Source organism: Alosa sapidissima, chromosome 5 (genome assembly GCF_018492685.1).
Source record: "Alosa sapidissima isolate fAloSap1 chromosome 5, fAloSap1.pri, whole genome shotgun sequence".
Classification (NCBI taxonomy): Eukaryota; Metazoa; Chordata; class Actinopteri; order Clupeiformes; family Clupeidae; genus Alosa; species Alosa sapidissima.
Window position 1 is genome coordinate 35,204,751 of NC_055961.1, and position 27,282 is coordinate 35,232,032.

General features: G+C 41.3%; 2 protein-coding genes and 1 long non-coding RNA gene across 5 annotated transcripts in view; 2 read left to right on the forward strand and 1 right to left on the reverse strand.

Annotated features, from left to right (window-relative positions):
• On the forward strand, positions 1-18,436 carry zswim7 (zinc finger, SWIM-type containing 7). Of its 2 annotated transcripts, XM_042091179.1 has the most exons (6): positions 1-351; positions 748-769; positions 1,656-1,758; positions 11,347-11,451; positions 15,419-15,537; positions 17,674-18,436. In XM_042091179.1, exons 1-6 carry the CDS (start codon positions 273-275, stop codon positions 17,792-17,794), a joined length of 549 nt encoding a protein of 182 aa, XP_041947113.1. In that variant the 5' UTR covers positions 1-272; the 3' UTR covers positions 17,795-18,436. The 2 variants fall into 2 exon arrangements, with proteins under 2 accessions (XP_041947113.1, XP_041947114.1); XM_042091180.1 differs by lacking the exon at positions 15,419-15,537 and having other exon boundaries at positions 8-351.
• Positions 15,174-27,282, reverse strand: part of adora2b (adenosine A2b receptor) — a 16,726-nt gene continuing 4,617 nt past the window's right edge. Inside the window, exons 3-4 of one of the 2 annotated variants that reach the window (XR_006031656.1) lie at positions 20,187-22,182; positions 15,174-15,330 (exon numbers count right to left, since the gene is read on the reverse strand). Coding sequence is in view for 1 of the 2 variants with exons in the window: in XM_042091178.1 (XP_041947112.1) it covers positions 21,468-22,182 (715 nt within the window). In the remaining variant the exon portion in view is untranslated. Of the gene's footprint in view, positions 15,331-18,944; positions 22,183-27,282 lie in introns of those variants that run through there. The other variant, XM_042091178.1, reaches the window with a different exon arrangement.
• The window catches only part of LOC121708489, a 3,686-nt gene continuing 1,030 nt past the window's right edge, over positions 24,627-27,282 (forward strand). The window contains exons 1-2 of the long non-coding RNA XR_006031660.1: positions 24,627-24,731; positions 26,910-26,916. This is a non-coding gene — a long non-coding RNA (uncharacterized LOC121708489). The remainder of the gene's footprint in view (positions 24,732-26,909; positions 26,917-27,282) is intronic.

Sequence of the window (27,282 nt, forward strand, 5' to 3'; positions counted from 1 at the left end):
CATTTAGAACTAGGTCGGACACCGTAGTACTGATTATCAAAGAGGGAAACCTAACTTGAACAGAACTGTGTAGGCAATATCTATGGTGTAGGCGACTGCATGTAAATAAAGAGGAATAAATCGTTAACATTAGTTAACTAATTTGAGATGGCTAAAAAGCAGCACTAGCACAAAACTCGCTATCGTCGTCAGATACGTAGAAGCTACCACAACAACCAGCTAACGTTAACGTTAACGTCGTAAACACCAACGACCATACATACATATGTCATATGTCATCCCCAATTTTTCCTTTTGTTGCTGAACAGTTGCTAAAGGATATTGAAAAAAGTTACAAGGAACGAGCTCAGCGTGAGTATGGAAATTGCTTTCATGTGCTTTGGACGTAAGAAGAGAACTTACGTTTGCGTTTGCCTAGCCTACTAGGCTCAAGTTTAGTTACAGCTCTGCACTTGTTCTGAAACACGCGCCCAAGAGAAGTTGTTTAATCTTGGAGTAGGACTTAGCCTACTGGCTCATGATAATTCCCAAAATGGTCTACGGTGTAACTGACTCATTCTATATATTAACGTTAGAAGATTTAAGTAACTGGCCAGGTTTGTAAAAACAAGGACTGGACACTGGGGGGAGCCACTTACCTAAGCTTATTCCCTCTGATGAACTGCTGCGGAAGCTCATTTTGCACATTATATGTCTGATCTTTTAATAATGGTTATATTTAAATCATGTTCTGTTTTTATTTCCTAGTTCCTGATGATCTGCTCATTGCGTGAGTATCACTTGTATTCAACAAACAAACCTCCCCCAGTGCTCTGTTATCCTGCTGTTTACCTCTACGTTTAGATGAGGCAGATAATACCACAGGCTCAGAAAGTGCTTTGTTTTTAAGTCACGTGGATCAAAATCTGTGTAAACTATTTTTCTTGAACCTTGGAGCTTCTTGAAAACATTGAGACACATCATTCCACCTCTCTCTCTCTCTCACACACACACACACACACACACACACACACTACCATCAGTTCTACCATCATTACCCCACCACAATAATTGCAGTTTATAGGTGTGGGATGCCATGCTGAATGCCAGCTCACGTCATGGAAATCCCAAAATATGGTTTACTAGGGAAAGTTGAGGTTGGGGCATAGTCTTCTGTATACAGTCATAGATAACCTAGCCACTTCCTGCCTTGAGGTGTGTGTGTGTGTGTGTGTGTGTGTGTCTGTGTCTGTGTGTCTGTGTGTCTCAGTCACTGCCTCATTACCTCTATTTTATGGTATATATTATTTAGACAGCTCAGTCTTACACTAGTTTATTGGTCCCACTGTAATTAAAAGTTGCTCTGTCTGCCAGTGATGGCTCAGCCATGACTTGTAAGTTGTTTAAGTGAAGTATTTTGTGTTGTCCTGCAAATACGAATACAACTGATGACCACATGAACAGTGTCTCTACAAAAATAACTCATCTCTCTGCTGTGAGACCAGGACATGAACAAAAAAACAAACCGTTTGATTGATAATATAATGTAGACTTGGCTTATTTCCCATTTGGCATACTTTGGCTCTCTGCTATTTTGGTAATATTGTGGACAATCTTAGCTGTTTATTTGTTTATTTTTGCATTGGAGCAAGTGTTCAGTGTTGTGTCTCTTTTAGGTTGCGGTATGTATTTGGGTCTTGTGCCCTCCAGGCCTTGGACCTTGTGGACCAGCGCTCTGTGACCTGTGTGTCATCTCCTAGTGGCAGAAGAGTGTTTCGGGTAAGGCCTCTGCTACACTACACTGAATCAGTTTTGATACGGGGTTCCGGATCAAATCCGATCTGCGTCCACAAACACTGTAGCCTATCAGTTTGGGAAGCCTTAAAAATCATGACAAACGCATAGTCAATAAGTATGGATACAAGGGAATAAATAACCATCAGATAAAATCTGAAAACTGGGGGGAAATGGGATGTTTGCCAAGTTTAGGCTACTGCCTGGGTGCAAAAGACAGCATACTTTATAGAAATTCACATTATAATGGCAGGTATTCTTCCGATACGGCTGTGGAGCAAAATGAGTTTGGGTCTCCAGTGGATCCAAATTGGTCCACTTCGGATACGCTGATCCGATGGTCTAATGTGGAAGGGAGGGCGAATCATAACAGAAATGCGTCGGATACATTTGTATTGTATTTGTATTATAATTACATTACATTACATTACATTACATTACATTTGGCTGACGCTTTTTAGCCAAAGCGACTAACAACATAGTAAACAAATAATAATAATAATATTTATTTATATTAGAGATGCACCGATTGCAATTTTCTGGGCCGATACCGATTTCCGATTTTTCATAGAGTTTGACCTGCCGATACCGATTTTAGCCGATTCCGATTTCATTTTTTCTAACCATTTTACAGCACACACACAAATAGTTATTTTCTATCTTTTCTTTGATAGAACATGTTAATATAGACGTGTAATCAACTTATCAATGATGAAATGGCTGTTAAAAAAAAATGGAACCGGTGAGCAGACAGATTCTTTTTCAAGTCTAACTTCAGATGCAGTAGGCTATCAAATTATGGATTAAGTTAAGTTATGGAACACCCATTTTATGCTTCTCACATCCAATATCCAACTAAAGATTTAAGAACAATTTTCATGATACATTTGAACATACTACCATGTAACACATTTTCATATGCATTGATGAATTTATGGGAGAGCGAGGGAAAAGTGATAGCAGCCTAGGCGATCACGCAAACACAGGGGAGAAGTGCTAATAGCGATTAGGTGCTCCACCATATGAAAACAGTGCACGTCTGTTTTGCGGTGAAAAAATTAAATCCAAATTCCGGTTAAATGCATCAATTAGGCTATAGAAACTTTCAGAGACGACTGATTCAGTATTCAGAGCATCAGTTTTCTTCATTGTAGGCTACTATGTCAAAAGCAACTGCATAAAATCGGCATGTCTCAGACTGACCGGCCGGTCGCCGGTCATGGCCGATCACGTGAAAATCGGCCGATTCCGGTCACAAGCCGATCTATCGGTGAATCTCTAATTTATATAGCACTTTTCAAGCATTGAGCACAAAGTGCTTACAGACAAACATGAAGAGCATTTTTTTCTATGCACAAAGTGCAGCAAAAGTGCTTCACACACAAGACCCAAACAAACAAATAACAAAAATGCCTAACGGAGCGGCGTAATCGCCAGTGTACCCGTCACATGTGAAACATACAACATGTGAAACATTCAAGATGGATAACAAACAAACAAACAAAAACAAATAATAAAATAAATAATTAAGACATAGTGTAGATGTAGCCTAAGAGACAGGCCTCTCTCTCTCTCTTTCTCTCTTTCTCCCTATCTCTTTCTGTCTTTCTCTCTCTCTCTCTCACGCCCACTCTGTCGCACAGTCATACTTACTCGAAAAGACTGCGGGAAGTCATTAAATCCTGCCCGTGGTTTACAATATAGCAGAATTTGATTCATCACCTTTGTTGACACACAGGCCGAATATTTTTTTACTTTTTTTTACTCCGAATACTTTTTATACAAGCTGAAGTGGCTCCCCTCTTCACACCTCAGCTCGAAACAGTTGTTATTGAAGGTGCTCTAAGTGATGTTTCCTTCAAAGTAAGCAAAGTTTAGTAAGTAAATTAAGTTTATTTATATATAGTGCATTTTCTGGCACAAATGCAACTCAAAGTGCTTTACAGACATCACAAGCAGTCTTAATGACAAACCATTTTAATCTCTCTCATAACGGTCTCCTCAGAACCCTTTTTTGGACCTTAGGCTGAGTTGTAAGCAGTTATTTTGTATTCTTATTTGTGCAGTCCTCAGCTACCACAGTAGAGTCAGGTTTATTCGGTCTCACTGTTGTTCCATCTCACTGTCTTGAGCAACAGTTAACCACTCCTCCTCTCTCTAATAGAGGCTGAGCGTGAGACCGCATGACACAGCCTGACCCTGCAGAAGCATTTTTGGGGTACTGCGCCTCTTGCTACTGTCTTGGCCTTCAGCTAGGAGATCATTTGCTGACAGAACTCCACTATATAGAGCCCATGTGGTTTCCTGTAAACACCCACTCTTCATCTGGCTCTCTCTTTATGTGTCTGTGTATTTCTGTAATGAGTAAAAAGGAAGTAGTAGGATGTGACCAGCAAAGTCACTCCAGCACACTGTTTGATTCCTTTGTGAAGACTGATTTTTTTAAAACTGATTTGGGGGTGCATTATTCCTGGCATTCAGAGGGTCTCGCTAAAATAACATGTCATGAGGAATGTCTAATGAATAAATTCTGGAGTTGCAATAGTTTTCATCACGAACACTCATGACTCAGTCATGGCAATGGCATTTAATAACTACACAATGTTTCCCGTTCAGTAGCCTCTTTGAAGTTTGTTTATTATCTCTGAAATACAAGGTAGGCCTAACAGCCACAATGGACTTCAAAAAGCCAGAGCATTGGCAGTTGACGTTTGCGTTTCTGGTTAACTGTGTCCATTGAGTGTTCATTTCCTCTAAGTGCCTTCTGTACTACCTTTCAATGGTGCTGTGGTGCCTCAGACGTCTAGACATGCCTTGTTTCAGATAGACCATACCACATTATGAAAAAGGGAATTGACCACACTGGTCAAAAAAGGAACATTGTCATGTGTCCGTTGTATATTTATATATTATATATATATTTGTATGTGTATATTGGTTATATATTTCAGTAGGTTTTTACTATATTTGATTTTATTCTGTTGACCTAAGTGAGCTTGCCAGATGCATGCAGAACTTTTCTTTGAGTCATAGATGTGGTGTGGTGACAGATTTAGCCTTTGGTTAGCCAAACTGTCCCTTGCCCGGACTTTCACCTCTTTGTATGTTTTTTTGTGATCTATTCTAATCTTTATAATCTAATCTCTCACATCTCTATATTGATGTATTTATGTTTATATTTCTTAGCACTTTTGTCCAAAGCGACTTACCATAATATGTTTGTAGTGTCAGCCTCTTCGTCATTAGAACATTACCCTATTCACAAAATGGTAAGAGTGAAAATGTATAGCATTTACAGTAGATCACATGTTCAAATGATCTATGGGTGTGTATGGGAGCTTTTTTAGAGAGATATTTTACGTTGTCTTTTTATCCTCTTTCAAAGGTCATTTATCTGGGTATGTTCAGTTTAGAGTCTGCATAGTTCATGCAGAAGGAGTTGAAGGTTTGAGAATTCTGCTGACCGGGCTCTGCTGGGAAGGCCTTCATTAATATGTAATTTCACATGTCATGCTGTGTAAAGATCAACCTGCCCAATAAGACCAATTGCCCTGGGGCCCTGTCTTTAACCTTCCCAAATCTGATTGTCACAGTGCTCACTGAGGCACTCCCTGTCCATGCATGAATCACACGCCCAAGAAACATGAAGGTGATGTTCATGTCCTAGTTTGGCAATTGTTTGAGAGCAAGGTGGGTCTGCTGAAATTAAAAAGATAAACATTGAAATTAAAAGGCTGAACTCTTCCTCTTCCAGAATTTCTTTTTAAAATGTTCACTCTTCTCTCTCTTCCCCTCTCTCTCTCTGTCTCTCAGTATTTGTTTAAAGGAAATTGTGAAGTACAGTATTGATTATCTGTCTTGGGAGGTCCCTGAATAATAATGGGGAATGAATGGGGTTGTGACGGCATTACCACCTATTTTGTTTTGTTTCTGATACCCGGACGCTGTAGTCCATTATCCCGCTTATACCACTGCTGCAACACTTTTGATGTGCTAATTTACTGCTATAACGTCCACCTTTTGATTGCTAAAACAGTCTTGTTAGTAGAACTTCCTTCTGCCATGTATCAACAAATTTTTCAACTTACAGCCTAAACCAATACAGGGGCGAAATGCCTCTGCACTCAATTGGATAGACCTAACCAATTAGAGCAACGTCATTTTCGTTTTTAAAAGTTATTGCGCTGTCAAAAAAACAGCCGGGGAAGGGTGTCGCAAACCCCTCGAGTAAACAGGTGGCCAATCAGAGAGTTCAAACAAACGAGGGAACAACATGTCACAATGCAAAAACGCTGTTTCCCCCTGATTACATGCAAAAGAGTTTCCACACATCTCCAACTTGTTTAATGTAATTGTTTATTGTTTTTAGTGATAAAACCTCCTTTTTTGTATGAATGAAAGGCCAACCCGCGAGGAAATATGTGTTTATCCATGTAAACGGAAATTCAACCAAGCAGTGGTATAACTGCATTATTATAAACAAGGCTTCTGTATATAGTATGATAGTAGTATGTGCATATTTATTTACACTGCATATTTATTTTCCATTTATTTACACTGCATATTTATGGAAAGTGGTTAAAAGGGAGTTTTGTCTGTGTGTGAGTGAAAGAGGGAGCGGGGACAGAGACATTAGCAATCTGCTATCATAACTTTGACGGCTTCTACAACTTGAAGAATGTTAGCTGACCTCCTACAGCCCTCACTTGCTTTCTTACCCTCACCCTTCTGCCACAGGGGGTGCTTCATACTGCTTGAACCCAGATCACTGCCATTTGCAGCTATATTAGGACTAGGGGAAGTGAACGCAGGGGTTAGTGGTAAAGTACCTCTAAAACATACTCTTATATGAGGACAGTAAGTGTAATTAAAGTCTTTCACTTCCACATTGGACTTAAGGCCCTAAGAGTCCAGGCAGTGTGGTGTATCAAGGCAACAAAATTCATGAGAAAATTCTGGGCTGGGAGATTTGCTGAAACCAGTGATCGCCAGTCAGCTTGAATGTCCTGCTCTGAGTTGAGAGTGCAATGCTGTGGTAATGAAGGCTGACTGAGCCTGATTCTATCCAGAGGATGGTGGCATCTCTCCCCAGAAGCTTATTGTGCCTTGCTACCTCATGCTTGCTGACATTAATGAATGCGCTGGCCTTTCTCTGCCCATAGATAATGCCAGGTTTTTGTCACGGTGGTCGCCTTGCTACCTGAGCTGAACTTGGGGCGAGGTGGGCTGTGGACAGCTGTGAGCCTACTGATAGATGGTCGCTGCTTCTTGTAACCCAGAGATCTCTGAGGAACGTCCTCCGTCTACTGTGAGATGTGTTTTGTATTTATGTATGTAGGCAATGGAGGAGGCTTGGAAACATAGTTGAAGCAGTAGTGTGTCTTAAGAGTGTCAATTAGGTCCAGCAAGCTAATTTATTTTTCTATTGGGGAAACATTGCATCATGGTACAGACATTTCTCAAGTTTTGGCATCCTTCCCTATTCTTGACAGTTATTGACAACAGATATGGTGGTTTCTAGTTCGACCTCCTGGAGCTCATAACATTGTTAAGTGTGCTTGAGTGGAAGAGGGCAATTAGAGGTGTTGAAGCATCAGAACTGTAGTGAAAGCTACTTTTAGGTACCCGTGGGGAGCTACAGTAGAGGAACAGCTAGCCTTTATCAGTCCACTTCCTGTCTCTGAGGTATATTTTTTGCAAACTTTCTTCAGCTATGAGGTTAATACACGGGAACAGTTAATATGGTATTAATATGGTTTTGGTTTTGCATAAAACTTGCATAAAACACTGCCCTGCGGCTTATACACAATGCGGCTAATACACAGGAAATTACTGTATCCAAAGCGACTTGAATGAATGAGGAATGACATTTAAGCTACAGTGCAGAGGAGACTTCTGGTAGGAATTACTGCATCAGTCAATACTATTACTAAAGGGTAAGAGTGAAGACATTATAAGTACTAGTCACAGTGTAGTAGGAGGATAAAGTGGTAGAAGGAGGAGGTAGGGTAGGGACAAGAGGGAGGTGTATGGTAAATGTGTTCGTCTGTTTGTCTGTCTGTCACTTTTCCTGTCTGTCTGTATATTTGTGTTGTCGGTCTGATTGTCCATCGGTCTGTTTGTCTGTCTGTCCTCCACATGGTCTGTTTGTCTGTTTGTCTGTCTGTCCTCCACATGGTCTCTTCGTCTGTCTGTCCTCCACATGGTCTCTTCGTCTGTCTGCACCACTTTTGCCCTTTGCACTTTGGGGTTGCATGGAGCGGCTTCAGTCAACATTTGTATAATTAAACCAGAGTAAAAATAAAGTTGTCCTCCGAAGAGAGGGGAGGACGTGGTGGGCCAAAAAAAGGAAAAAGAAAGACATTGTGCACTACAACAGCAAAAAAAGGTGTTAGGTTGTTAAAAGTGTTAGGAGAAGAGGTATCCTTGGAAGAATTGGGTCTTCAAGAGCTTATTGATGATCGAGAGAGATATGCTATTATTTATTAGAAACTATTGGAATAAAACGTATTAAGAAAAGAAAGTGTATGGGATGGTTTAACCAGGGGGAACATGTATCTGAGGCAAGAGGGGACGTGTGGCAAGCTGCCTGAAGATGCCTCTGTGATATGAATACAGCCAAGAGCAATGACACACAGAAGAAGAGTTATGACTGCCTTTTAATGAAAAACAAAACTATCAATAGGGCCTGTGGAGCTGATGCTGATGAACTGCTGATAATTTGATGTGGTAATTAAAAGCCCTGATTCACAAAGTCCTCCCACCATCTTACTGCCACCGTTCCTTTCACTGACATCTCCAACCCCTTCCAACCCTTTTCCCTGTTATACTGGCGGTTTATAGTTTCCTGTCTATGTCAACAGATCTCAAAGTGCACATCACTGAATGCTTTCTGCAGAAAAGATTCATAATGGTACACTAGTGTTTCAGCTGACCAAAACACACCCTCGAAATAGAGTGCAGCAAAAACCACTGCTTTTGCATTGCATGCTGCGTTTTGTCATTCTGTTTTGTGGTGCTTTCTTCATCGTACTTGCGCACTACTTCCTTTATTCCTCTTTCCCATGTCCTTTGGGGATCCCCCTCTGTCGACTGCAGAACAGATGGAATAGAGCTGTTCCTGCGAGTTTTCTTTGGCAGCTGCCGAGAGGCCCCAGGCTTGCTGTGCTCCTTTACCCCCAGGGTTCTGATTCCAAAAGCATCCCCTCCAGCTGGAATGCAGATTCTCAACTCCTTTCGGCCGTGCAATCCCGGAAAACTGGTCTGAAACCTCCTAAAAAAAGGGGGGGGGGGGGGGTGCATAATTTCAAGGTGCATGTCCAGAGAGAGTCCTGGATTTTTCCTGGCTTTGGTGTGGATTGTTGCCTGAATGCCTGAAAGTGTTCGCACTTGGGAATGACTTTTCTGTTTTGGCTCTTAGGTTCACATGTCTTATCAATAGCCAAAGTGTTGGATTCTCATGCTACATTTTCTATGGACTGGCCAACAGCACAAGTAATTTTGGCAAGCATTTATATAGCAAAGGCTAATTCAGAGATCCTTAACATCCCAGAGGTCCTCAACAGTTGGTTGATGATCGACCTCTGTATGCATGATCACCATTATTTAGATGATGGATGAGATGCAAGCTCATCTGAAGTGCATGCCTCAAAAGATCTCAAGAGGACTCAAGAGGAGGTCACTATAAAAATAGTGATGTTACTTTTGTATCATTGCTATACTCACTCTCTGTCTTTCCCATAATAATTGGACTCAAGTCATCTTGGCCCATCAGATGGAATGTCCCAGTGATTTGCTTTCAGTTCTGATAACTAGCTATGAAGATGGAGTGGTGCTGGGACACTGTGATTAATAATGCAAAGTGCCTGTAGCTTACCCATCATCACTCTCTTCATCACCTGAGAATTGGCACTGATCGTGGACTGTGTAATGGGGTCACAAATATGCCCCCCAATATCGCCTGGGACGGCTGAGTGATTACCTCATGTCTCGATCAGTCCTTCCTGACTTCCATCTTCACCTCTGCGGGCGGTGTGGGCACTGACTGAAGATGCTGCAGTTTCCCTCCTTTGTTACTTTTATACAAACTGCACACACACACACACACACCTAATTGCTCTTGTGACTCATCTACAAGGAAGTGTTACTTTGACACAGACTGGGTTGGTGGTAGGTTTTTCTTTGGTGAGGAGGTGGGAGTGAGTTCAGCTCAGTGTGATTTAGTGAAGTTCCGCCTCAGTGAATGCGTCTCCTTTGGGATAATGGAGTGCCCAGTGCCGTCACACACGCACACACACACACACACTCACTCACACTCACACAGACACCCATACGCAGGGCATTAGTCCTGTTGATGCTGGCAAATCCATCTCCTCTGTTAATGTCTGCATGAGTCATTGGCTGAATGGGACTACTGTTGCCTTCCCCCACCCAAACAAGATTTAAGTCCCCTCAAAATAGAAGACAAAAATTCTGTTCCTTAATCAATTTCGCACCCTACCTGGCCTTCATTTAGTGCATGGTTACAACTGACCTTTGACTCCAGCTTGATCGCTTTGGTCCAGTACATAATTCACACACACTGAAGCTCAAAGCACATGCTGTAGCTCGTCATTGACACGTGTGTCCTCTTCTTGGGTTATCATAGTAAAGCCAAATATTCCTAGCATGAAATCTGCTTTTTTTATTTCTTCCGTGTAATGTGAGCTGGTATTCCTCATTATTTTTGTTTCACTCCTGAGGTATTCCTAGTCTGGGAAGTGTTTTCTGAATGTTTTGGAGCATGCTGGCTGCTGTGCCCTGCAGAGGTCCTTGGAAAATGAAAAGCACCAAAAACTGGCTCCTCTTCATTCCATGTTGCATTCACTATTCTCAAGCTATAAATTGGACACAGGCTGTGGACTATTTCCAGCATCAGAGGAACATTTGAGGGACTAGGAAAAAAACAAAAACAACAAGGAATGTTCTTCTATTAAACGGTTTGCTTTGCAAATTCTCTGCTCAGGATTCAAACGGGCTGTCACATTTTTGGAACACATTTGGGTGTATATTTCCATGCCACTGTATAGTACTTCTTCAAGTGTAACTTCCCAATTCAGATGTGTCGTTTCATTTCCATCTCTGCGCAGCAAGCTCGGGAGAGTGTTGCTTTTGTGTTGTGGGCTGTCCAGCTCTGCAGTGGCACACACTGTATCTGTCCTCGGGCTGTTTGGTCAGGCTGTGGGGTTTCCCACGCAGTGAAGTCAAGGGCAAACTGACTCTCAGACTTGGCTTTGGCCCCCTAGAGGGAATGCCAGAGTTGGCTCTGCACAAGGCAGATTTGACATTAACGAGAGTGACCCTGGCGTCTCAATGTTGGCAAGACCAAGCTGTAGGAACTGCGCTGTGCAAACAGGTGGCTTTTTGAAGCCAATAAAGAGCAAAGCGTAATCAACAGAAGATGCCTCTCCCTCTCCCTCTCTAAAGAGCAAAGCGTAATCAACAGAAGATGCCTCTCCCTCTCCCTCTTGTACTCGTACTTACTTTCATCCATCCCTCTGTCTCACTCTAATCTTGTCTCATTCTCTCCGTCAGGTCATGGGGGGCTCAGGTCAGCGCTACACCTGCTTCACCTCCTGTCACTATTGCCCATGCCCGGCCTTCTCCATACTGGTGCTGAAGCGGAACACCAGTCTGCTGGTGAGTCTCCTGTCCATCCCTCCCTGCCTGCCCACATGCGCTGTACACACCTGTACACACCTGCAGGCCTTTAGGTCAGCGTTCAGAGCGGGCCAGCACAGCATTTTGTCCACCCTCACAACGTTCCTACCATTTGCCGTCCTTGCTGCAGCAATGTTCCCCTGGTCTGAAAGGAATTTGCTAATCCCCAGAGGCAAAAAACTTGTTTATCTCCTGTTTATCTTAAATGTCATTTGATTATGTGTGGTTTCAGTTCCCTCTGTTTAGCCACAAAGTAGTATGAGCCCTAACTTAAAAGCTGGGCAAAGGCAAAGTCTAAAATGAAACTGAAGCTTGCAACATAACGCAACATCTATTTGCAAATTACATGAGAAAGATCCTAGCACAAACATCGGTGGGTAGGCTAAAAGCTCTCTCGTGCCACATGATGGTTCATGCACAATAACTTTCTTCATAGACAACATGCAAATTGGGACCCCATGAGTGTAGGTGGGAGGGGACATGGACATGCTGTATGACTTCTAGATAGATGTGTTGAGATGTGTACATGGAATCCAGACCCATCTTAAAGCAAACATAGAATGGAAAACTGTTTTCACTTTGGCTTTGCTGAACAAGGAGGGATTGGCTCACTTAATTATTCACGTGGCTGCCAGATAAGCATGAGGGGACTCTAGATATCTGCTAAAATTGGTCATTTTATTCCCCAGCCTAATAATACGGTTGTAAATGGGCTTGTAGAATAGCACATGAGCATGTTTTTGTCTGACCAAAGTCGCATAAGGGTCATTCCACGTCAATTCAACCAGGGCCCACGCACTTAGGTCTCAAAAAATTCTGAAAAAATTACCAGGTGTACCTATGTTACCCAGGAGACACACTGTAAAGTTACTCTTATGTAAGATCAATACTTTCCAAGATACAGCCAGTTTTACAGGGGGAGGGGGTGTCGATTTTGTTCGGGCTCTTTATTTTGTCAAAGTTCACAAGCCCACAGCGCAAGAACTAAACCATGTAGGAGGCTCAAATTTTGCATGCTGGTACATAAATAGGAATAGTATGTAGCAAAATCGTCACGTTTGGTCTGGATAATCCTGCATGGTCATAGCTGTCCCTCAAAGTTGATACAAATTTTATTGGAGTTTTTGGCTGGGCTCTGTTTAAGCCTTCAGAAGACATATTTGTACTCAACATAGGCTCTTGATTTATTTTCCTTACTGAGATAAGTAGAAACACTCTCACAAAAAACAATGAACAGAAAATAAATTCCTTCAGGGTCTGAACAGCAGACCTTAGAAGTCTAAAAAATAATTTTGGTTCTCATTTTCAGAGCTCCTAAACACCTTGTGGGAATATACAAAGATGTTTTAAATATTTTTTTTCTTTATTCTCCATGATCTTTTCTTTTTAAAAACACCAATTTCACTTGTCTTATGCAAATCTTTCTTTTTCACTTTCCACCCTGAACATGGGCAAAATGCACCATTGACATCAATATGTTTTGTATAGAGCTACCACAGGTTACTCTATACAACCACAGGTGGCAGTGTGGTGACTCTATATAAAACATATTGATGTCAATGGGGCATTTTGCCCATGTTCAGGGTGGAAAATAAAAAGGAAAGATTTGCATAAGACAAGTCAAATTGGTGTTTTCAAAAAGAAGGGATCATGGAGAATAAGGAAAAATATATTTAAAAAATCTTTGTATATTCCCACAAGGTGTTTGGGTGCTCTGAAAATGATAACCAAAATGATTTTTCAGACTTGTGAGGTCTGCTGTTCAGACCCTGAAGGGATTTATTTTCTGTTCATTGCTTTTTGTGAGAGTGTTTCTACTTATCTCAGGCTCTTGATTTATTTTCCTTACTATGTTGAGTACAAATATGTCTTCTGAAGGCTTAAACAGAGCCCAGCCAAAAACTCCAATAAAATTTGTATCAACTTTGAGGGACAGCTATGACCATGCAGGATTATCCAGACCAAACGTGACGATTTTGCTACATACTATTCCTATTTATGTACCAGCATGCAAAATTTGAGCCTCCTACATGGTTTAGTTCTTGCGCTGTGGGCTTGTGAACTTTGACAAAAAAAGAGCCCGAACAAAATCGACACCCCCTCCCCCTGTAAAACTGGCTGTATCTTGGAAAGTATTGATCTTACATAAGAGTAATTTTACAGTGTGTCTCCTGGGTAACATAGGTACACCTGGTAATTTTTTCAGAATTTTTTGAGACCTAAGTGCGTGGGCCCTGGTTGAACTGACGTGGAATGACCCATAACCTTCTATGTTAACATCAGAGAACAAGGTAAAACACTCATGTTCATCCATTCTATGTCATCTTTGAGAGAAAGGGAAAGGAGCCCTGTGGTGGACAGAGACCTCCTATTTCCTTTTGTGTTCCTACGCCCTTTCATCACACTTTGTATTTTTCTGTCCATTTTGTGACAAGCGCACAACACTGCAACACTGATGCTCTGTGAAGGTGTTAAAAAAGCAGAGAAATGCAGAGGTGTCTCGGAGTTTCTGTGGTTGGAACAGTCACAAGCTGAGATCTGAGCAAGGCACTGTTGGGGCTCTTGCATCAGCTAGTACAGTTCTCATTTGGAGTCTGTTCAGTAAATCCCTCTCATTAGTTCTCTTTTCTTCTTTGATAACTTCATAAGGGTGTGTTGGATTTTCAACACGCGTTTTTCTCAGACGTCATAAACATTGAGAAACCTTTTCTCAGTTCCCAGTTTTACTGTTGATGTACATGGCCTGTTCCAGAGGTTATGGAATGCTGCATAAACCTTTTTCTTATTTTACACAGCTGCTGTAACAGTGGGTCTCTCATCTTGACAACTGCAGTAGTTGTTGCAGTCATAACAATGAAATATAGTGTACAACGTTAATAAATCTATCAAGCTTGACCCCTTCCCCTGGCAGCATGTGGTTCTGATACTGTTGGTGTTTTCGATGCTCGAGCTTGTGTCTTCTGTGTGTGGAGGTATGTGTGAAGTGCATCACCACAGTGTCTCGACTATGCCAGGGGCCAGCTGGTTTAGATTACCCTCATGTGTCAAAAAGCTCTATTTAGAGGATGTTTTCATACGGTATGCTGTGTGGGAGAGACAGAACAACTAGACGCAGAGTCATTATCATGAAGTCATAGCAAAATAATGGTGAGTTTAAACAAATATATTGTTGAGGGGTGTGATGTAGTCCTTCAATACTCATGCCAGTATGAAAACAGAAATTCAGTTGCCTGCCATGCTTGAACTGCTTGAACTGCTGAAACAATAAATATGAGTTAAGAGGCAGTAAATGATTTACTAATATCTGTGCATGTCCCTGGATCGTAGCCTGAACTAATCTCAAAGACGGTGTACAACTGTACATAGTCACATTCTAGAACTGTCCCTGGAGCCTTCGGGTGGTGAGTCATGATGTTTCTGAAAGGGCGGAAGATCCCAGCTGAAACAAACCTGTGGTGTTGGTATAGGGGAAGCTCCCCTGGACGGTCATGCTTTTATATCCAGACAATGTGGTGTAGATCTTGGGTTGTTCATGAATTCCCTTCCCTGAGTCTTTTTATAGTGCAGAAGTTAAATGTGTCAATGCAATGTTTTGTTTATGGGGAGAATGTTGGAACAGCCTGTTGCAACACTACATTTTCTTTGGCAAAATGGCTGAATTTTGACCGGCTTGTTATAATCACTCTGGCTAGGTTATTGTGATTAGTTTATGGTCTGTTCACCTAGACACAGGATGCTAAAGCGCCAAAGGCAGAGAACCAAAAATAAGCAGCTAATGCTACCTGTTTGGTTAAGCAATCCCCGAGCACCATATTCAGACCCAGGGGCCTGCCATTGTGTGTGTGTGTGTGTGTGTGTCTGTCTGTCTGTGTGTGCTGTGTGGTAAACCAAACATCCTGTTAAAACTGACATTTGAGTTTCTATCCTCATAAAATCTTTCATTTAGGCTGTTTGTTCCCCCCATGGGCAAATTGTTGTTGTCTGCCCCAGAGCCCATCACAGCAGCTCAGAAGCAAAGGAGGCAGCCACAGCACAGTGGTGGTGTTCAGATGCTTGTCGTCACTAGTGAGTGTCTGCTGTGTCCTGATGTCAGACAGTGTTACAGGAAACAAGGCTTCACTTACACAGAAACGAATGCTTGAGTGGGTTGTGGCTTACTCACCCAGCAACTTAAATGTTTCCATACAAGTTTTTCATCTTATATGCTTGAGGATAGATCGATAGATAGATAGTAGATAGATAGTAGATAGATATCTAGATAGATAGATAGATAGATTGATTGATTGATTGATTGATTGATGGATAGATAGATAGATAGATAGATAGATAGATAGATACTTTATTGATCCTCAAGGGGAAATTCAAGGGTCTCAGTAGCATACAGACATAACACACAACATGCACTTACAGCAGAAATGGTAAACATAAGTATAAACATATAACTAAACTCAACTGTACAATAAAGACATTAGAAGATAAGAAAACTAACAAAACTAAACACTAAATACACTATATAAGTTAAATTAAGAAAGTCCAATGTGCTTGAGGGTGATCAAGCATAAGACGCTTGTAGTGACAGGGCCAGGTCTGGTGAGGTGCTAAAGGGAGTGAGTGTCATGGTGAAGGTGCAAACAGTAGTCCAACCATAGTCCTTAGTTATGTGTGCCTGGCAAGGTGCTCAAGAAAGTGAGTGTCATGGTGAAGGTGCAAAAAGTAGTCCAACAGTGCAAGAGTAAGGTCTAGAGACCAGCATAAAAAATATAGACAACTAGGAGAGTAAAGTATAATGTAGACAAGGTAAAATAAAAAAACTATTTCAGTGCAAGAACAGGTTGAGGTAATAGGGTTATAGCCATTCATTCATTCAGTATTGTATCAGAAGCCTGACCGCAGCCCTTGATCATGTGTGCTAATATAGCATGAAAAACAGTGTAGCAGTAAAAAAGTAGTGAAAACATTAGGCTGTGTACATTAGTAAAACAGTAGTAAGCAGTAGTGGGCAGTCAGTACTCAAAAAACATGGAGAGGGTGGAGAGGCAGACAGACTAAGCAGAGAAGTCTATCTCTCCTCTTCCCTTTAGTGAGGCATTGAACAGTTCGGACTTGAATGGACTTCCTCAGCCTTTCAGTTGTGCATGGCAGTGAGCGAAGTCTCCAGCTGATCAAGCTCTTTTAGTTTTTGATAGTGCTGTAGAGCGGATGACATTCATTGTCCAAGATGTTGATCAGTTTGTTTAGGGTCCTTTTGTCAGATATTGAAGTGATGCACTCTAGTTCAGCTCCCACTACAGAGCCAGCCTTCCTTACCAGCCTGTCAAGTCGCCCAGCATCCTTCTTCTTTGTGCTTCCTCCCCAGCATACCACTGCATAGAAGAGGGCGCTAGCCACAACAGACTGATAGAACATCCTGAGGAGCTTGCTGCACACATTGAAGGACCGCAGCCTCCTCAGGAAGTACAGCCTGCTCTGTCCTTTCTTGTAGAGTGCATCAGTGTTGGCTGACCAGTCCAGTTTATTGTCCAGATGGAGACCCAGATACTTGTAGGTGCTTACCACCTCCACATTGACCCCATCAATGGAGACTGGTAGCAGAGCGGGCTTAGACCTGCGGAAATCCACCACCATCTCCTTGGTCTTTGAAGTGTTTAGTTGAAGGTGATTGAGTTTGCATGTCTTTTGATCAATACTCATCATCATTTCTTAATCAATGATCAATAATCACCCTTATGCACAGTATGTGGATACTGTTTTAGACTTGATTTGGATTTAGTGTTATTTAGTATAATTTGTATTTTAGTATATTCTTTATCTTCTACTGTCCTTATTGCTTAGTTGTGTATTATATACTTTTATTTATGTTAGTGCATGTTGTGTGTGATGTCTGTATGCTACTGAGACCTGACCTTGAATTTCCCCTTGGGGATCAATAAAGTATATCTATCTATCTACTGACTCTACAGCATTGATGATTTAAATAGCACAACACAGTAACTTTTATGTCTCTGCCTTGGCTAAAAGAGTCTGATAATGAATACATGTGAATGTAACAGTTGGGATGATCTGTTGTGGCGGAGCACATCTGTTTTTGTTTGTGGATATGGGACATTGCTTGATCCTCTCCATCATGCTAACTGCATTACTCCCCTGTGTGCTGTGTCTCTCTGGTGACCTGTGCTGTCTTGTCTCATTTTCCATCCTCAGTGTAAGCACATTCTGGCTGCCTACCTGTGCCAGGCTATGGGGCTGTCCCAACATGAGCAAGTGTCCAACCAGGACATGTCACGAATACTGGCAGGTCAAGCGGACACTGACTCATAGATGACGGACTCCAGCGCCGGACAACCACACAGATGAAAGATGAATAAGGATACCATAGACAGCCCTGTAGAGTCTACAGTGACATCCAGACAGGTCAGACATAGCTGAAACACTCGCCAGTTCAGGCGAGTGAGGGGAAGATGCTTTGTGTTCAGCAACTAGGATGATTTAGCCTTATTACCTTTAGCATCTGTCAAAACTAACTAGTAGTGAAAGTGAAAGTAAAAAGGGATATGTTCATTTCGGCGAGGTCCCTGTGGACAAAAACCGTAAAATACAGCTTTCATACAGTAGGTTATATGAAACTACATGTGTTCCTTTTCATTTTCTGCTTTGCAAATTTTGTTCAAACATGAGCTCAGTTTCAAATTTCACTTTGAAGCCTCTTGTGACCAGATGTTAAGCCTGATTTGCATTCTCTGTGTGTTTGAGCCAAAAAATAGCCATTTAATCCCTTGTCAAAGCATGTATGCAATGTATTGTTTCAGTTAACTTACCTTGTATGTATTTGTGGTGTCCCTTTATTTTAAAATAAGAAATCTAGTCTGTTATTGCTAATAGGGATCAGTATAACTTGCTTGTTGTTCAAAGGTCTTACATTTTACAATAAACATTTTTGGCATTTTCATGCCAAATTTTTGATTAATGTGCAAGTCCACATTAATATCTTAAATCGTCAATTAACCTTACACAATGCAGACATATTCAAACAATAAGCACAGAGAGGCCGTAGGTTCCACTGATTTTAGAACCGTTAAGGGGAAGTGGGAACCGCTAAGGGGAAGGGTTACTACATATACCTGGCAAGATTTCATAAAATAGATGCCTAGAAACGAGAAGTATAACGATTTATTCATAGATAATCATTCTTCTGCCAAGAAGTATATTTCTTCTATCAGAATGGTTGCCAAGCTTGTGCTGGGCTTTAAAAACGGCATTAAATGCAATTCAGCCAATCATAATTAAGGACCGGAACTATCTGTTTTAGAACAGTCATTTATGTATAAATAGGCTAAGAGTGAGTACGTAAAAAAAAATAAAACACAATATCACTGTCAATGTGATTCCCATCCAAAATACTGATCTGTATTTTCGTAGATTCGTCCTCTTTATTCCACTTTTAATATCATCATGATAAATATAAAAGTCTTAGCTTTATATAAACATACACTTTTATTAACAAAATAAGTCACAATACATACAGTTTTATTCATGTTAAATAACAATACTGGTTTACATTTGTAGTACGAATTACAATTTCTTCTTCGAGCACTGAAAACACCAAAACATTGTGAACCACCGTATATGCTGACTAATGACCTTACTGAAGCATAGTTTTTAAAATACACAATGTTTGTCTTTTTAAAAACACTGTTTATTGTTTTAATCAGTGGCAGGATTGATAAATCATCAATATAAAAAAGCGTTTTAGTTATTTACCACAGCTCTACTGGAATGCACATCAGTGTAAAAAGATTAATGGACAACAATGTAGAATGAAGTACAGGTTGGTCTCCAATGGAATGTCCACAAAGTCATTCCTCTAGTTTAGCCCTTAAAGTATTGAATTAACCATTTCATCAAGCTTTGCATGACACCCAGACTCAGAGTTGTGCCCTAGGAGTTTTGGCATTTCACATCAATCTCAATTTACGTTATATTCCTTTGTAAAAGAGCTGCTGGATAATGCAATAAATAGCAACACTGTGATGGTACTGACTGTCATCACAAGGCGCCTCATAACACAAAATCTTTTTTTGTTTTTGTTTCTATAGTTTTAAATTCTGGTGAAAACAAACACATTAGTCACACATCAGTGCATTTGAAAGCTCGGCCAAGTACGCATACAGCACAGTGCAGCACCAGAAGACTCACAGTTAATAAGGAACGCGCCACAATTCATTTCCGATTTTTTTTTTCTCTCCTTGCGATCTACTCCGAAAACCATTATAAGCTCTAGGACTCCCATTGTAGTGTTTGTACAATGCTTGACTTCAAGCCGATATTGACGAGTGAATGGTCCTCCCCACCACACAGGAAATGTTCACAAACAACAAGCAAAGAAATCCTCTAGTCAGCTGTGCTGCCTGCAATGTGTTGAACGTTTACATTCATAGTCTGCGTAGTGGGATGGCTACAGTTGTCGAAGCAGCTCTCATGTATTTATAGTTAAGGTCCTGCATTTTTTACTGTTAAAGATGAAAGCAGCTTTTATCATTTATGTCGATGCTTAAGTGCCATCCCCTATCAGAGACGTGTGTGTGTTTGGGTATATCCTGATGTCAGTAGTGGTTCATTGAATACACACATTCAATGACAAATGCTGCCCATGGCTTGGTGGGGTGACAGTTGGGCTGTCAGGACCCTGCCAGCACAGCTGGGACCAGGCTCTGCACGTGTGTGTGTGTGTGTGTGTACGAGGGCTGGGACAAGTCACAGCTGAAGCTCATGGAGAAAAGGATCCTGATTGAAGCTTAGACAAATTAAGAATAGGGCTGAAATAGTTGGACTCCCTCTTAAGTGACCTGTTTAAGTGTCCACCGCTAGGATGATCATTCCTGAGCTTTCTAAGTTGAATCTAGAATAAGATTCACATGTGCATATACATATATATATATATATATATATATATATACACACACACACACACACACACACACACACACACACACACACACACACACACACACACATACAGAAAAGTAATTGAAATTCAAACGTGCCAAACAAGTCATAGTTCAAAATTACAAGTTTTCTGTTGGATGTTCTTTGTACAGTATATCCTCCACTATGGTAAATGGACTGCATTTATATAGCGTTTTTTTTGGCTCCTGCGAGCACCCAAAGCATTTTACATTATCATGCCTCACATTCACCCATTCACACACCGATGGTGGAGGCTGCCATGCAAGGCGCCAACCTGCTCATCGGGAGCACTGGGGTTAAGTGTCTTGCTCAAAGACACTTCGACAGGCTCAGGAGGAGTTGGGCTCAAACCAGCAGCCTCCCACTGGACAACTTCTCTACCTTCTGAGCCACTGCCACTAACTAAAAAGCATCTGTGAAATGCTTCAAAGCCGATAAAGACTTCTGCACTTTAATGATTATTTCAGTTCTTCAGGGTTTCTCGGATACTGCAGACATAAAGTCAGGTATTTCCTGCTTACACAGGTCCATAAGGGGCGCTTCCTATGACTTTTTTTCCTTCAACACACTGGCACAAGTCACATTTTGTCTTTACGTTGGAAAGCCTGCAGCTCCGCTCTAATAATCTCTAACTAGTTTTGTCCTTCGTCGAGGCTTAGATAATGGAGTGAATTTTCAAGTTTGTACGTGTAGTTTGGGGAGACTGTGATCTGCTATAGTGGTAGTCTATGATGTAAGCATGAAGAGGTAAAACTATTCGATAAGTCCTGCATGACCGTTACCCTCAAACGGAAAAAAGATCCACCAAAGACAAAAAACAGCACCCGCTTTCAGGAATCAGACCAATGGTCCTGTGCTCATTTCATAAATAAGAATTCACATCCAAGGCATTTCAACGTGTATTTCTAGCATATCCTCTCATTCTATTCTGTAAACATTCCTTTACACATATTTCATGGTATAAAAAACACTGGAGACATTTCAAATTGGATGTTACGTGGGCAAAGGTTGGCTTCTCTCTCGTTGGCCTACTATAGCAGAGGGTCAATCGTCATGTTGATCTGGTCTCTGTGTCGCTTGCTGCCATTGGAGCTGAGGTACAGCTCATCCTTGCGGCACAGGAAGTGGCGCGTCAGAATCTTCCGGAAGGTGACCCTGAAGTCCTGTATGCGGTACGCGTAGATGATTGGGTTGACGGCCGAGTTGGCATGTGACAGGAGGATGGCTGTGTACATGACCTCCGGGGGCTTGTGCAGCTCTTCGTAGAACAGCGTGAGGCAGTTGAGGATGTGCACAGGCAGCCAGCACAGGGCGAACAGGCCCACGATGATGGACAGGGACTTGGCGGCGCGGATCTCCCGTTGCAGGATGCCGTGGTGGTGGCTCTCGCCGTTGCCCACACTGCACTTGAGCTCGATCTGACGCATCTGGCGCCGGGCCACGGTGAAGATCTTGATGTAGATACCCAACATGATGAGCAGCGGTGGCAGCACACAGCCGAAGAAGTTGAAGTAGACCATGTAGTGCATGTCCACCACCTTCTCGAACAGACATTTGAGCCGGCAGCTCTGCAGAAGCCTGCTGCTGCTGCAGCTGGAGTTGGCATATGGAAAGGTCTCATTCTTGCAACATGCCTCGTGCCACTCATTCCAACCCAGAAATGGAACAAGACCGATGACGAATGACAGGATCCATAAGATGGCAATGATCTCTCTGGCTCTCTTCCCTGTCATAAGCTCTTTGTATCTACAGGTGAAGAGGAAAAAGTTGAACATATCTGGAATGAAAATTTAATTACTACATGCTCCAAAGTACCCATTTTTATAATTAATAAACTGCATTGTGTCATATATTTTGGATGATAGCAGGAAAATAATAAGATTTACAGGAAATTAATAAAATTTTATTGAAAATGGAAACAACTGAAGAAGTAAAGACAAACTTCCCATAACAACAACCAACTTTAGAGTGGAAAGTAACTACTTAAATAGTAGGAAAGTAACTACAGTATATCTGAAATATCAAGGAAACATTTCCACACTCTGTGGCTTTTTCACACAACATGCCTTTGAGCTTTTTGAATTAGGAAATAGTTTCAGAGAGTTCCTGAAAGTATACTGTCAACCGTTTCTTTGTTTTACCATTACTGAGGTACATACTGTAATGAATTGAATGAATTGGTTTAGACCCCTCTAGACAGTTGCTGAACTGTAAGACTGGAATATAAAAATTAAGGCTGAGATAGAAAATAGAAACAGTGGCACAATCGTCCCACTGTTATGAATACTACTGTAAATGATTACTGTAGACGTTTTGACAACTACACTAATACTGTATGTCAGAGACTGCTGTGAAACAGTGGACCCAATCCCAAAGTGAGCCCTGAGGACTAAAGACTCACAGACTTAATTAATCTCAGGTGTTAATTGAATGAGTGTGTGAGGCCACGTGCTCAGATAGGTATAAATGGGTTTGGGACCGCACTTCACGAGATCACATGTTACCTTGGTGACAAAGATGTTGCTGATACTTGCCGGTTTGGGAACTTACTTGGGCTTGGGATACTTGCCAAGTTTGTTGCTTTACACATGACCAAGGCACAGGAGACAACTGCCTAATTCCACATTCTTTCAAACTCTTTGTTTTACAAGCTGGTCGTGTGTCGTGCTGTTGTTTACCTTTTGTAATTTTCAAATTTCCCTATGGTCTCTGCGGTAAACGTCATAATGCATACTGCATTTCGTTGTCTCTGTACTTGTACTATGCACAATGACAATAAAGTTGAATCTTACTTAATCTAATCTAATCTAATAATGCTTTGAACTGTGAAAAATGTCCTTTGGTGAAGCCTGCACTGATGCAGACTCACGCAAAGGGCTTGGTAAGTGTGTACTCTAGCCCTCACGCCATTTGAAATAGGCTATGACATTGGGACAGCCCTAAGCTCTTACGAATTTCGCGCAAAAGCACAGCTAGTCCAAGAGTCTGTGAGTGCGGACTTTGGGATTGGGCCACAGGGCACTTTTTCTACAGGTTAAATTTTGTTACTACTGTAAAAAACTTCATATCCCTCTCTCCCTTTAATTCCTTTCACACAAAACTTTTGCTTATCAAAGATAGTAAATCCTATATAATCTGTATAAATAATGGAGGTATGGGCACATTCACACCTTATGGCATCCCTTCATAATGAATTTGATCGTAGTGTACTTTGGTACACATGGTTTCTGTAAATCTGAATCTAGTGATGAATCTGATCTACTGATGTAGCCTATATAGCCTATAGCCTATAAGTTTAAACATTTAGGAACACTGCCTGCCTTTCATTAGTGGAAATTGTGTAGCAGTGCTGTACTTTAACTTTTGTGCATGTTATGCAGTATAGAACTAGCTTCAGCAGGGAATTTTCTGGGCTTTAAGACCCCGTTTACACGAAGGGAAAACGCAGATATTTCCCTGCGGTTTGACCTCTCGTTTACACCAAAACCCCGTTTTTATCACAGAAACGATTATTTCTAAAACCTCCGGCCAAAGTGGAGATTTCTGATAACGCCGGTTATGTGCTGCCGTGTCAACAAACGGCGTTTTAGCTTCTTAAATATCACATTATGCACCAGAAAATCCTTAACGTCATTCATTAGCAGAAAGCTAGTGAGTTGTGGGCAACAACGACCCAACCTGTAAGAAATCGAAAGGACGTAAGTACTCGTTCATTCAACTTTTGACCTATAAGATTGCAGAAACCACAATCCAATCTTCGATTTATCAAGGACAACCAGGTTAAAGAGACACATTCAAAAAACGGATTTGAAGACCTTTACCTAAAACAGTACTTCCCAGAGAAAAATAAAACACAAATATTGAAGCATTTTGTGGAAAAAATAATCAAATATACAATGAGGATTTGAATTTCAATATTGTAATTTCAATTAGTCATTATTCAAGTTAAAAATGAAAACCCAGGCACTCACTGCATGCTGAGTGCTGACAGCATTTTTTTGCCACTGCCCGAATGGATAATTGCTAGCCTATATGTTTATCAAAGGGAGCAAGATGGTGATGTTGAAGGACAGCGATCTGCATATAGAAAAAAAAATCGCCAGAACATTCCAAGTTTCTCATTTTGATCGATATGTAGGCCTAATTTATGTCCCAGGTGTGCTAGGGATGGGATTAAGGTTGCGTGCAAAGACAATCGACATCATGCATTTATTTGCCTATGTTTTGTAGGTATAGGCTTAGCTTAACAGTTTAAACTGCAAAAAAAAAAATTGTAACGTTGGTGCGTTTGACTCGTTGTATCGGACTCCCATAATGCCATATGTGCATGTTGGAATGTGATGTATCGGTTTTAGTAGGCCTAGTTGTATTTGCATTTACCTTGTGGTGTGTTAGCATGTGTAGTCTTTCCTTGGTTGTACCCATAGACTGTATATACAGTCTATGGTTGTACCTCATGTGTTTATTCATGTGTGTGACTACCCGTTCGTGTATTGTGCATGTGTTAGTGACTAGCCTTGTGTGTTCTATAATGATGTTTTGACCTGTCTGTGTTCCCCGCTCCTGACCCAATAAATGTACTGATTTGAACCTTGTTGCCTCAGTTGTTACAATATGAATATAAATATAAATTAGTTGTATGTCACTTTGAACAGAAGCATCTGCGAAATACCATTATCATAACCAAATACGTCCTTGGTCAGCTGGCTACTAGCCTATGCTTCCTTAGGCCTTATCACGTGCATCCCCCCCTCCCCCCCACACCCCCACCCCAATGCAAGGACAGCTCATTCTCGATTCTTCTCCATTACTATTCTCCTTTACCAACATAATACAGGCAACGATAGGCTAGTAGCGCATACAGAACAACAGAGGAGCCCAAATGCATATTTTCGTGCCTCGTACTAGGGCTGGGCGATATATCGGTATTACGACTACGACCGATATATTTTTGAAAACGATATGTAGTTGAGACAATATCGTAATACCGGTATTATGTCAAATAATGGGCCATTTTATCAAAGCCACTTGCTCTTCTGTGTTCAGACCATTCAGATAGCCGCCGCTCTGCTCAACTGCGCCCCCTGCGTGTGCACGTTCTCCCTCGCAGCACTACAAACTTTCAAACATGACGGACACTGAGTCAGATTTTGTTTACCTTGATCAGAGGTTGGTGCTGATGCCTATTCCGTCGGCACATCAACGGCTAGACCGAGAATTCTCGTTGTGAAATCAAAATTCCACTGGAGCTCCAAGCGGTTTTGTACACGCAGATTTAAGTTACAACACTGTTTAGCAGCTACAGCTCTTCGACTTTTTGGTACATAGCCTAGCTAATTTAAATACACTGATGAATGCTTGCGTTTAGCGACAGTAGCAGATCTAAAGTCCTCAGGGAGACAACCTAAACGCTGATTTTATTAAGAGGATATGCACGCGACTCGCAAGCAGTTAGGGCATCATTTTTTATGATTCCTGAAACCCCATTCAATCGTGCATAGGGATTTTTCTTACGAACCGGAACATGCAAAAAAAATGAACGCATACAAAACGACGGTAGCGTCCATCACACTCTTGATGAGTGACTCAGTTAAGTTGTTTAAGTAGCCTAATTGTTTAAAAACTATTTTTGTTGTTGATAGCAACATGTCTAGGCCATCATTAGTCTACATTTGCTTGTCATCTAGGCCCTATCAAACCCTTACAGGTAAAAAAACTGCATTGTGTGACAAAACTGCAGGTTTTTTCAATATTGTTGTGCCCAAAATAGCCTATTGCATTGTGCAGTACAATGTAGGCCTACGTTGTCAGTCAGGGACAACTTTTGGTCTTTTGTTATTTGCACAGCTTTATCAGAGCAACTGTAGCCTATGCCTATTGTAGGCCTATTTTATTGTTTACACTTTTTTGCACAGCTCTGTTAGAGCAGTCTGAAATTAATATAATTAAAACTGGCTGTGTTGTCATAATTGTTGTGTTGAGTGAATATATGAAGCACTTCGCTCTTTCTGTTTGAAATATCAATATCGTATCGATATCGTATATCGCCAATCAGCCCCAAAATATCGGGATATCAGTTATGGTCCATATCGCCCAGCCCTACCTCGTACTAGGCCAGTGAATTGTTAGATTTTTTTCCAGCTCTGCGTTCTATGGCTTCCACTCCCCTTGCTCCTAGTTGTAATGTAGCTGACATTTCTGCGTAAGTTAGCTTGTTTACAAACATGTCTCTAATTAAAATGGCATAGGTTTCAATGTAGGACAGCCTAGCGGGGATAGGCCAAATGAAAAATTGAGGAAAGTGCAGATTTCACATTATTGTTGTGCGGATTTTGGATTTCGGTCGTGGGGATACAAAGTTTAATATCCAAAACAAAAACACGAGGGAATTTCATATTTTGTTTTTTAAAAATACAGATATAAGGTCGTTTTTCAATTTTCGTTTCGAATTTGAAAATCAAATGAACAAGAAGGTACACAGTCCATAGTCCCCCATTGTTTTTGCACTTATTCGTGATCGCCCCTAGCGGAACTGCAGCAGATTGCAGGTACAATGGAGTTAATAGGGAGTGATCCGGCTCTCCGTAAACGGGCTCTGATACAAACGAACCTTGCGCCATGTTTGCTGTTTTGAAAGGAACCGGAAGTCGCTCGTGTTAGTCGTTGGTGTCGATTCTGAGGATTTTGATTGGCCAGCATGGCTTTATTCCTTTCCCTACACTGCCACCCATAGGTTTGGCATAGTTATTATGGCGCTCGACAGCGTATTTATGCGGGTTGATGTAAATGACAATTTTTTTGAAAACAATGTTGTGTGCACGATGTTATTATTGAAAACGGAGGGGG